Raw genomic sequence first — 13,057 nt, 5'->3', positions numbered from 1 at the left:
GCCATAGAGTTACACGTATTCCCCATCCCAGTCCCCCATCCCACCTCCCTCTCCACCCGATTCCTCTGGGTCTTCCCAGCCCACCAGGCCCGAGCACTTGACTCATGCATCCCACCTGGGCTGGTGGTCTGTTTCACCACAGATAATATACATGCTGTTCTTTTGAAACATCCCACCCTCACCTTCTCCCACAGAGTTCAAAAGTCTGTTCTGTACTTCTGCGTCTCTTCTTCTGCCCTGCATATAGGGCCATCGTTACCATCTTTCTAAATTCCGTATATGTTAGTATACTGTAATGTTCTTTATCTTTCTGGCTTACTTCACTCTGTATAATGGGCTCCAGTTTCATCCATCTCATTAGAACTGATTCAAATGAATTCTTTTTAATGGCTGAGTAATATTCCATGGTGTATATGTACCACAGCTTCCTTATCCATTCATCTGCTGATAGGCATCTAGGTTGCTTCCATGTCCTGGCTATTATAAACAGTGCTGCGATGAACATTGGGGTGCACGTGTCTCTTTCAGATCTGGATTCCTCAGTATGTATGTCCAGAAGTGGTATTGCTGGGTCATATGGCAGTTCTATTTCCAGTTTTTTAAGAAATCTCCACACTGTTTTCCATAGTGGCTGTACTAGTTTGCATTCCCACCAACAGTGTAAGAGGGTTCCCTTTTCTCCACACCCTCTCCAGCATTTATTGCTTGTAGAATTTTGGATAGCAGCCATCCTGACTGGCGTGTAATGGTACCTCATTGTGGTTTTGATTTGCATTTCTCTGATAATGAGTGATGTGGAGCATCTTTTCATGTGTTTGTTAGCCATCTGTATGTCTTCTTTGGAGAAATGTCTGTTTAGTTCTTTGGCCCATTTTTTGATTGGGTCATTTATTTTTCTGGAATTGAGCTGCAGGAGTTGCTTGTATACTTTTGAGATTAACCCTTTTTCTGTTTCCTCATTTGCTATTATTTTCTCCCAATCTGAGGGCTGTCTTTTCACCTTACTTATAGTTTCCTTTGTTGTGCAAAAGCTTTTAATTTTCGTTAGATCCCATTTGTTTATTTTTGCTTTTATTTCCAATATTCTGGGAGGTGGGTCATAGAAGATCTTGCTGTGATTTATGTCGAGACTGTTTTGCCTATGTTCTCCTCTAGGAGTTTTATAGTTTCTGGTCTTACATTTAGATCTTTAATCCATTTTGAGTTTATTTTTGTGTATGGTGTTAGAAAGTGTTCGAGTTTCATTCTTTTACAAGTGGTTGACCAGTTTTCCCAGCACCACTTGTTAAAGAGATTGTCTTTTTTCCATTGTATATCCTTGCCTCCTTTGTCAAAGATAAGGTGTCCATAGGTTCGTGGATTTATCTCTGGGCTTTCTATTCTGTTCCATTGATCTATATTTCTGTCTTTGTGCCAGTACCATACTGTCTTGATGACTGTGGCTTTGTAGTAGAGTCTGAAGTCAGGCAGGTTGATTCCTCCAGTTCCATTCTTCTTTCTCAAGATTACTTTGGCTATTCGAGGTTTTTTGTATTTCCATACAAATTGTGAAATTATTTGTTCTAGTTATGTGAAAATCAACCAGTGATCTTCACTGAATGAACAGATAAATATCCTGTAGTACATTCACACAATGAAATATTATTTATACATCTTTCTCAACTTCAAGAGGGTCATTTTACAGTAAATCACTTTAGGTTGAGACAATAGGAAGTCCAAAGCTCGTTTGATGCGGGGAGGAGGTCTAACAAGAGCGGAGAGAAATGTGACCCGTGAATCAGCCTCACGCTGCACTGCAGGCACCGACGCTGCAGAGCAACCAGACTCCAGTAAAAGTCAAGGAAACAGGAGCTTCCGCTCACAAACTCAGCCGCCTCACAGGCTCTCAGCCGCCTCACAGACTCAGCCGCCGCCGCCGCCCAGGCCTGCGGTCTGTCCGACTCTGTGTGGCCCCACGGACGGCCGCCCGCCAGACGCCGCAGCCCCAGGACTCTGCAGATAAGAGCACTGGAGTGGGCTAGCTTCCCTTAAGTGTGGCCAACACTTGCCTTAGCCTGCATTTGGGAAAAAATCATCTCACACAGTTCATTTTATACTAAAATGATGAAAATCTTATGTAATGTATTGAATACTGTACTGAAAGTGAAAATCAGGATGGTTATACGGGTGTGAAACGGCTGTAAAGGTGTTAGCTGTTTACACTTATGATTTTGAGGTTGACCAGGAGTTCAGCTCACTCTTGCTGCCCAGAATCACCAGGAAACATAATACTGCATGTTGCTAGCCCAGGAAAAGATAAAATTTCAATATTCCAAGTGTGGTTTCTACTGAAAGCATATCACTTTCTCACTACTGTAAAGTCAAAAATTCTAAACTGAATAATCATAAGTTGGGGACAGTCTGTAGTGATTAAAAGCAACAGACTATTGATATATACAGTAGTCTAGATGGATCTCAGGATGCTATGCTGAGTAAAAAAATCAATCTCAGAGGCTACAGTATATGATTGTACTTATTGGATTATTATGACTGTATACATAGTATGATTCTACTTATACAACATTCTCAACAGGACAAAATACAGAGATGAAAGGAGATCAGTAGTGACCTGGATTGTAAAGAATTGCAGGCCTTGGGAGGATGTGCAAAGAGGGTTTCTTTAGAGAGATGGAACAATTCTATGTCATGATTTTAATGGTGGTAACAAGAGCCTATACATGTGATAGTTTCACAGAGTTATGCATCAAAACCAGAGTGCATATAAAAGTGAGGAATCAGATCGCGATCTGTATTTTAATAAAATTTTGGCAATATCAATTTCCTTGTATGTATATGTAATTATTATATTAGCATATATATTTTAGAATATCAAGTGCTCTTCAGGCTGCTGCAAGCCTTTGTGGTCTCTTCTGCTTAGTTACAAATAATTGGGAGCCAGGACATCAGCAGATTTCAGGGATTTTCAAGGGTTGTGGAGGTCGGCATGGTCTGCAAAGTAAGTTCTTTAGGGTGATGGAATGATTCTGTATCTTAATTTTAGTGGTAGTAACAAGAACCTACAAATGGGATAACTTTCACAGCTATGCATAAAAAGGTATATATAAAAATGTGATATATATAATAAAATGATACATATAATGATACATAGAATATATGTATTATCACTCTGCTCCCGACTGCTCTGGGCATTTGTGGCCTCCCCTGCTTCCCTGTAAATAATTAGAAACCAGGACATCAGCTGCCTGTCGCTCAGAGTTGAAATGGGACAGAAGAGTAGATGGTTCAACTACATATAAACTTTCCTCCCTGCATCACTCATTAATGAGTTCTTTTGACCTTAAATTTTAAGAATTGGCACTGTTTTGGAGACTGTGTCTATGCTTCCTTTTCTACTTGCTTATTTGCTTTTGGTTCTTTTAAATTAATTCATCTATTAAGATGATGAAACTAAGTGGAAGATTGAGAGATACATACTTCATGATCATGCACAGTATACAAAACTTCAATCATCAACTTCGGTGGTATTGACATATACTAAGTGTTTGAACAGGACTGGAAAAGGTCAGTTTTCATTCCAGTCCCAAGAAGGGCAATGCCAAAGATTGTTCAAACCATTATGCAATTGTGCTCATTTCACATGCAAGTAAGGTTATGCTTAAAATCTTTTAAGCTAGGTTTCAGCAGTGTGTGAACCAAGAACTTCCAGATGTACAGGCTAGGTTTCAAAGAGGCAGAGGAACCAGAGATCGAGTTGCTAATATTCACTGGATTGTGGAGAAAGCAAAGGAATCCAGAAAAGCATCTACTTCTACTTCATTGACTATGCTAAAAACCTTGTGTGGATAAAAACAAACTGTGGAAAAGTCTTAAAGTGATGGAAATACCAGCCCACCTTACTTGTCTCCTGAGAAACCTGTATGCAGGTCAAGAAGCAACAGTTAGAATCAGACATGGAATAATGAACTGGTTCCAAATCAGGAAAGGAGTCTTTCAAGGCTGTATATTGTCAGCCTGCTTATTTAACTTATATGACTTATTTAACTTATTTAACTTTAACATGTGAAGTGCTGGGCTGGATGAATCACAAGCTGGAATCAAGATTGTTGGGAGAAATATCAAAAATCTCAGATACACAGAAGATACCACACTAATGGGAGAAAATGAAGAGGAACTGAAAGGGCTTTCTGATGAGTGTGAAAGAGGAGAGTGAAAAAGCTGCCTTGAAACTCAACATTCAAAAATCTAAGATAATGGCATCTGGTTCCATTACTTCATGGCAAATAGAAGGGGAAAAAGTAGAAGCAATGACAGATTTTATTTTCTTGGGCTCCAAAATCCCTATGGACAGTGGCTGGAGCCAGGAAATTGAAAGATGCTTGCCCCATGGAAGAAAAGATATGACAAACCTGCAGGTGGGCTAAGTTGCTTCAGTCGTGTCCGACTCTGCATCCCTGTGAACCGTAGCCCTCCCGGATCCTCTGTCCGTGAGATTTCCCAGGCAAGAATACTGGAGTGGGTTGCCTTGTCCTCCTCCAGGGGATCTTCCTGACCCAGGGATTGAACCCACATCACTTATGTCTCCTGAATTTGCAGGCAAGTTCTTAACCACTAGTGCCACCTAGGAAGCTTAAGATGACATATCAAAAAGCATACACATCACTTTGCTGACAAAGGTCTGTATAGTCAAAGCTATGGTTTTTCCAATAGTCATGTGTGGTGTAAGAGTTGGGCTGTAAATCAGGCTGAAAGCTGAAGAATTGATGCTTTTGAACTGTGGTGCTGGATAAGACTCTTGAGAGTCCCTTGGACTGCAAGGAAGACAAACCAGTCAATCCTAACAGGAATCAACTGTGAATATTCACTGGAAGGACTGATGCTGAAGCTGAAACTCCAATACTTTGGCCACCTGATGCCAAGAGCCAACTCACTGGAAAAGACCCTGATGCTGGGAAAGATTGAGGGCAAAAGGAGAAGGGAGAGGCAGAGGATGAGATGATTAGATAGCATGATTGACTCAATGGACATAAATTAGAGCAACTTTGGAAGATATTGAAGTACAGTGTAGCCAGGGGTGCTGCAGTGCATGGGGTCACAAAGAGTTGGACACAACTTAGCAACTGAACAACAACAACAAAGTGTTTGAAACCTGTGGATACCAACTTTTATAGGAGAGCATTACGGCATTATATCACAGAAAGATTCGGCATACTTATGTTGAATTTATTTACAAAGACAAAATAATGAGCCACTAACAAGGGAGACTGAACACTTTGGACCACTGACATAGAAAATGTGACGTCAGGACAATTCCAGGACACATGGTCCCCTGCTTGTGGAGGGGACGGGACTGAATATCCTGGTCTTCCTCAAAGTCTAATAAATAAGACTCAATTTCAAAGTTCAAAAGAATACTTTATTCCTCTATAATTTCATTCAAAATTTAAAACTGAATAGACTCTGAAAGTCAGATGGACTGATTATTTTTTGTCATTTATGGTGAAGTAACTTTATTTATTGAAAAACCTAATTAGAGTCACAGAACTCAATACAAAGACAAAGAGATACAATAATTATTTTGAATAAAATTTCCATTCACCAAGAAGCCTAAGATCTGCAAGTTTTCTTAAAGAGTCATTAGATTCTGGATGGAGCAAAGTAAGTATAGGCTAAATAAATGACCAGTTAATAGATAACAGAACATTTCATAGGGTATAGTAAATTATATTTTAAACCAGCCAGAAAAACCATTTTGCTGAATAATGATCAATGTATGTGAACTTGCTTAACATTCAGTTCCCCTCAGCTTAAAATTTAATACTGATTGCTTTTCTTTATGCCTTCTTTCAGGATCTGATTAATTTAATGACCAGGGAAAAACAAGTAGACAAAGTAAAGGTTTATGGTGAGCCAGACTTTCTCCCATGTGTGCACAGACCACATGGGCTATGAACATGACAAACCCCACTTCCTGTTGGGGGGAGTCACACAGGTACTGGGTAGTATGTATATGTGCTGTCAGGCACTCAAAGACACTGAACTCTCAGCCTGAGGCAGAACTCAGCACATTTGTTCAGGGGAATCCATGCCTCATGCTGCTCTCCAGTCTGCTCTGGGTGTTTCTGGCCTTCACCTTCTCTGGTAGGGATGCTCCCAAACATGGGTGTGAGAGTTCAGGGTGAAAGGACTGCACACAGGCATGTGGTGTTTCACAGGGACTTGGGGAGGAAAGGAAAGTTGGAGAAAAGCAAGCAAGCAACTTAAGATTTCAATTTTTTGTCTTTGGGTCCTAAATAACTCCTACACTATTTTATTCACTGCTTCATCTTTGTTTTCTGATTTTTTTTTTCCCCACAGCATCTGGTGTGGCCCAGAAAGTTACTCAAAACCAGCCAGATATATCCAGTAAAGTGGGGCAGTCAGTCACGCTGAACTGTCAGTATGAAACAAGTTGGAGATATTACTACCTTGTTTGGTACAAGCAACTTCCCAGTGGGCAGATGACTTACCTTATTCAACAGTATTCAGAAGACAGTACTGCAAGGAACGGCCGCTACTCTGTAAACTTCCAGAAAGCAGATAAATCCATCAGCCTCATCATTTCATTCTTAGAACTGGAAGATTCTGCAAAGTACTTCTGTGCTTTCCATGAGCTCACAGTGCTTGAAGTAATAGGAAAAGCTGTACAAAAACCCAGAGCTTGATAAGAGAGAGCCCCTCTGCTGCAGGACCCCAGCTGAAGTTCACACCCACAGACCCCAGACAAGAAATGATAGTCCTGTGGTTGTTTAAGTTGTGGTCTGGATCAGAAGATTTAATTCTAGGTAAAGGCTCCTTCTATGTCTTTGGAAACAGGTGTCCAGAGTAACTTTCTACAAATACATTCTCCTCTTGAATTTTTGACTTTATGTCAACCACACAGAACATGTGTAAAGTTGTGTAGATTTGAAAACTTGTCCCATAATACTTTAAACTGGCAGTTTTATTTCATCACAAACCTGGGTCTAGTTGTGTGGAGTCACTATCAAAACCATTTGCTTAGTCACTTCCTCTTAGACTTTGTGTCAGGTCACAATCAGAAAAGCAGAACCATGAGTGATGTAGAATAAGAGATTAGTTATAAGGACTAGAACTTAGGTAATGGCTAGAACTGATGGACAAGTCTGTACAAAGCTCTTATTTTTATATCTGATGTTGAGCCTGAATTCACTGTAAGTGAGCTTAGAGTAATGTTTGGAAAGGAAAGTTTGGTGAGGACGAAAGCATGGACAAACTGTGACACATAAAGTCATACTTAAACTATGAGGATGCTTGGAACCCACAAAGACTTGTCTGTCTCATTCTCCTTCAGTCTCACAATAGTGGGTGACCTTGAAGAGAAGTGGCTGTCATTTGCCATCATGCTACACGCATACGTGGCCCAAGACAAAGAAGATGAGGAGGACTTCTAATGGGAAGTGGAGGAGTTGTGAGTCAACAATAAGATGAGCTAGTTCATCAGCAGCAATGTAGAAAAAGCATTTGCCAAAATCCAATAGTCAACCATGGTGGAAACTCTAAGATAAACACAGGAATAATGGAGAAGTTCCTCAATAGCTCTTAATTTGTTTACTGGTAAAAGAATCTATATTTTTCCCTAAGGAAGGGAACAAAGGGAGAATATCCACTTTAATCACTCTCCTTCAGCACAGTGCTGGATGTTGTAGCCAGTGCAGTAAAGCACGTAAATATATAAACAATCTTTTAAGTCAGAAAGGCAGTCAAATTACCACTATTTTCTATCTATGTAGAAAATTCCAAAGAATATACCCTTCAAAACTCCCACAACTAGTAAGCAGGTTCAGAAGGTCTCAGGATATATAAGGTAAACACAAAATCAAATGCATTTCTATATACTGGCAATAAACATGTGGATATCTAAATTAGTAATATAATACAATTTACAATGGCTCAAGAAAGACCCTAAATCCTTAGGTATTAATCTAAGAAAACATGTACAGAACTTATACACAGAAAGCTACAAAACACTAGTGCTTCCAAAAAATACAAATAGCCAATTATTCTAGCTATTGTCCTAGAAAGACCAACTTTCCCCCCATGGAGCTGCATAAGCATCTTTAAAAATGAAAGTGAAACTCGCTCAGTCATGTCCACCTCATTGCAATCCCATGGACTATACAGTCCATGGAATTCTCCAGGCCAGAATACTGGAGTGGGTAGCCTCTCCTTTCTCCAGGGGATCTTCCCAACCCAGGGATTGAACCCAGGTCTCCCACATTGCAGGTGGATTCTTTACTAGCTATGCCACAGGGGAAGTCCCATAGAGCTGCATAGGCACTTTTAGAGAAAAAAAAATTGATGACACATGCATTATGACCTCTTTTTGGACTTGATTCTGTTTACTGACTTTATTTTATCCTCATACCAACAGACCATTCTATCTTAATTACTGGGGCTTCATATACGTTTTGAAATCTGGAAATGCAAGAGGTGTTTTCTTTGTCTTATTCAAGGCTTATTCTAGGTTTTTGCACTTCCACATAAGTTATACAATAGCTCCTATCACAAGAGACTGAGGTAATTTGCTTGGGATTGTGTTGAATTTATGAATTAATTTGGGACAAATCAAATTGATTTGGGACAATTGACATCTTAACATATGGAGTCTTTGGATTCATAGCCTCTTTATTTATGTCCTCTCTAATTTCTTTCATTAATGTTAAGATTTTTGTAGAGGACATGTTATTTATGTCCTCTCTAATTTCTTTCATTATTGTTAAGATTTTTGTAGAGGACATGCATTGTTGCTCTTGTTTAGTCTCTGTCGTGTCCAACTCTTCTCAACCCCTTGGACTGTAACCTGCCAGGCTCCTCTATCAGTGGGAATTTCCAGGCAAGACTACTGGAGTGGGTAGCCATTTCCTTTACCAGAGGATATTCCTGATCCAGGGATCGAACCCCCATTGCTACATTGCAGGTGGATTCTTTACCAGCTGAGCCACCAGGGAAATTTACCCTTCTATCTGAGGAACTTTTCAAAAGGTTGACTTCTGGTGAGAGTTTAGCTCTGCAGTTTGTTTATTCAGTCACAAGACGGGGCTGCTTCATTTGGAAACAGTGGTCCTTTCTGGCTATAAAGGAAAGGAAACATGTTTTCCATCGATGTTCCACAGAAAAGTGAAAAACAATGACAGATTTTCATTGTCTTTAGATAAACTGATTTTATAATCCTTTGTTGAGTGCATGTGGTCAAGGATTCAGGGAATCATAGCCTTATAGCCTAACCTTTTCCATGTACCTCCCTAAACACTGCTTTCCCATTTCCCACCCCTGGTTAACTCTTCCCTTCCCTATTCCGTATGCTCTTTCCTCTTCACTCCTCTTTTTCTGCTGGGATCATCCACCTCCACCCTTCTCCACCCCAGAGAGTTTGCTCTCCCTTCCATCTTCTCTCTCAGTGTCTGCATCCTTGGTGCTGAGCACCTACAAATGTGGGCACAGAGGGCCTTTTAGGACAACTGTTCAAGGAGGACGAGGAGAATGCCATCCGTGTCATCAGTTACTATATCAAGAACCGATGCCTTGAGAAATGTCTGCCTAGATGGAGACAGATGCATGATTCCAAGAACCTTTTCAGGACACTGAGCTCCAATGTCTGAGCTCAAGACGTTTAGCTTTTTGTCTCAATGTTACTAATATTTCCTGTCCCTTGGAACAACCACAGCCTACTTTGAAATCTCACATACATTTGCTAGAACGTGGATGGGAATTTTCATCTCTTTACATTATAGAGCTCAGTAAAACTTTCTGGGATTAAATAATGTTTTCCACAAGCTTCACGGAGCATCAGAAAATTTCTTTGAAGAAGAAATGATAGAACACAGGTTCTGGATAGACACACCACTGTGATTGGTGTTCATTTTCCAGAGCCAGACTTTAAACTTCACAAGGGATAGCAGTGGGCACGCTGTGAGTTGGGGATGTCTCGCCTTCTTTGCGGGATGTGACTAAAACAGGGGAGGAAGACGTAGACAAGGAACTGCTTGATCACTGACTGACAGATCCTGGCAACAACACACCACAACAGACACCTAAGGTCTCTACCAGCAGCAGTTATTTCTGTTCTCTGGAGACAAGACCAGAAGCAGACACAAATGTGAGCCCTGAGCCCACAGTTCTGGTTTGTCCTTGAAGTATGAGGCTGGTGGTTGGAGTAACTGTTTTTCTGACCTTGGGTAAGTGTTCTGTGTCTACAAGGGGTTGACTTTGAGGCCAAGGGAGCATAAAGTGTTATTTGCTCTCTACTCTTCTTCCTGTGTTTTATTCAGCTTTATAGCAATGGAATTGAGAACAGATCTATGCATTTGCTAGTGAGCACAAACTTCTACATGACAGGTTAATTCATAGCCATGATCCCAGAAGAGACCTTGGCAGTAAGCAGGTTGGAAGAAATCTCTGGGGTTATTGAGCCAAGGACCCATGGGATAAACCCTATAGAGTTCTCAGATTCTTGCCATGTGTCTTTGGTCCCTGTATGATAAGTACCAATGATATTTCTCAGGACATAGATAAAAACACTGGAGTAGGGGGTAGGTCCAGATAGTTTGGGGAGTGTTGTGCCCTTGATCCACAGGATTACACTGATTTGTTGTCAGGGGATAATTTTATTTTCTTGACCCTTTAGAGATTGTGACTGATGCTAAGACCACTCAGCCCAGCTCCATGTATTGTGCTGAAGGAAAGAATGTAAACCTGCCTTGTAACCACTCTACCATTGGTGGAGATGACTATATACATTGGTATCAGCAAAATCCCAGAGTCCACAGTATGTCATTCATGGCTTACGAGGCACAGTGAACAGCAGCCTGGCCTCTTTGACCATAGCTTCAGACAGAAAGTCCAGCACCTTGGTCCTGCCCCAAGTCACCCTGAGAGACACCGCTGTGTACTACTGCGTCCTGAGAGGGGCACACGGGGACAGACGGCGCTGCACCTGGGCAGTATCTCTGGTGGGAAGAAGGGGGGACACAGTGGGGGAGCAGTCACAAGAGCAAATCTAGAGTCATCTGGAAGTAGAGTCAGAGAGCAGTGAGAGATGAGGAAAATGAAGGGAAGGGAAAGGGAAGAAGATTGATAAAGAAAACAAGAGAAAGAGGACACGGAAGAAGTGCTTCATTGGTTGATGTGGCTGTGAATGACAAGGCAATTAAGAATCATAATTTTAACACAGGAATAAAGTGAAGAGGTATTAATAATTTGTCATGGTTCCTCCTCGTGTCAATAAAATGTTGGTTTCAGTGTGTTAAAGATGAAAAGCTAAGGAAATCACAAATAATTCTCCTGTTCCAAAGGCTTCTTTCATTTGGACCCAGGACAAATCCACACTCAGAACCGCATATTATTACAGTTGTTTCACTTGCAAATTGATTTTACTCAGAGGAAAATCTGAAATGTTATTTTGTTACTACTCTAGAACACGCATGTTTATGATAAAAAAGGTTTTAAGGAAACAAAAACTAAGTGAATATTTATTTTTAATCTGTCAAGAAGTTCTGCCTCTGTAAAGTGTTTTCATCATTTTTTATATTCTCTAAGCAGCACATAGATCCATCTCATTATAAAAGTCTCAGGCAGAGCAAAAGTGAAGGCTCATAGCTGTAAATGAGGGAGATTCCTCTCACTGTCCTTTTCTGACAGTTTAATGTATATCATATCAGCCTGTTTATTTCAATTACATATATTTTTGCACAGTTCCCCAGGTGAAAGGCTTCCCTGATGAAAGGCTTCCCCTCGATGAAAATGAAAGAGGAGAGTGAAAAAGTTTGCTTAAAACTCTTCATTCAAAAAACTAAGATCATGGCACCAGTCCCATGACTTCATGGCAAATAAATGAGGAAACAATGAAACAGTGAGAAACTTTACTTTGGGAGGCTCAAAAATCACTGCAGATGGTGACTGTAGTCATGAAATTAAGACACTTACTTCTTGGAAGAAAAGCTATGACAAACCTAGATAGCATATTAAAAAGTAGTGACATTACTTTGGTGACAAATGTTCATCTGGTCAAAGCTATGGTTTTTCCAGTAGTCATGTATGCGTGTAAGAGTTGGACTATAAAGAAAGCTGAGTCCCGAAGAATTGATGCTTTTGAACTGTGGTATTGGAGAAGACTCTTGAGAGTTCCTTGGACTGCAAGGAAATCAAACCAGTCTATCCTAAAGGAAATCAGTCCTGAATATTCGTTGGAAGGACTGATGCTGAAGCTCCAGTACTTTGGCCATCTGATGCAAAGAACTGACTCATTTGAAAAGACCCTGATGCTGGGATAGATTGAAGGCAGGAGGAGAAGGAAATGACAGAGGATGAAATGGTTGGATGGCATCACTGACTCAATGGACATGAGTTTGAGTAAGCTCTGGAAGTTGGTGATGGACAGGGAAGCCTGGCCTGCTGCAGTCCACGGGGTTGCAAAGAGTTGGACACGATTGAGCGACTGAACTGAATTGAACCCCAAGTGGTGCAGTGGTAAAGAATCTGCCTGCCAATGCAGGAGACACAACAGAGGCAGGTTCAATTCCTGGGTCAGGAAGAGCCCCTGGAGTAAGAAATGGCAACCCACTCCAGTATCCTTGCCTGAGAAATTTCATGGACAGAAGAGCCGGAGCGGCTACAGTCTAGTGGGTCGCAAAGAGTTGGACACAATTGAACACATACACACATATCTTTGCCCATCACTTTATGCAACTGGATACACATTTATACACATACATACATGTGTGCACACACAGATCAAATGATTTGCCGTTAAAGTGAATTTATTTGGATTTTTCACACTGTGCCTTTTGATTTTCATTTAATAATGTCCTGGAGCTCTTTCTACAGTTGAAACAAAGTGGAGTGGCTCACTACATTCTTTCTGATGCTTATTTAGTATTTGAAACATCTTATCATTAAATTAATTAATTAGTAATTATAATTATTATATAATTATAATGAAGACAACATCTTACACATCTTTGTAGATTACACATCTTTGTAGATGTGTACATATCTTTGTAGA

At 40.5% G+C, this 13,057-nt stretch overlaps 1 gene segment (V, D, J or C); it reads left to right on the top strand.

Annotated features, from left to right (window-relative positions):
• The first annotated feature begins 2,983 nt into the window (after nt 1-2,983).
• On the top strand, nt 2,984-6,701 carry LOC136172554 (T cell receptor delta variable 1-like). The segment is given in 3 exon segments: nt 2,984-2,995; nt 5,848-5,902; nt 6,355-6,701. Coding segments are annotated over 3 exon segments (414 nt in total).
• Nucleotides 6,702-13,057: the final 6,356 nt, after the last annotated feature.

Source organism: Muntiacus reevesi, chromosome 7, assembly GCF_963930625.1.
Source record: "Muntiacus reevesi chromosome 7, mMunRee1.1, whole genome shotgun sequence".
Lineage (NCBI taxonomy): Eukaryota > Metazoa > Chordata > Mammalia > Artiodactyla > Cervidae > Muntiacus > Muntiacus reevesi.
Note: the sequence above shows the minus strand (reverse complement) of the source record. Positions and strands in the feature narration are given on the sequence as shown.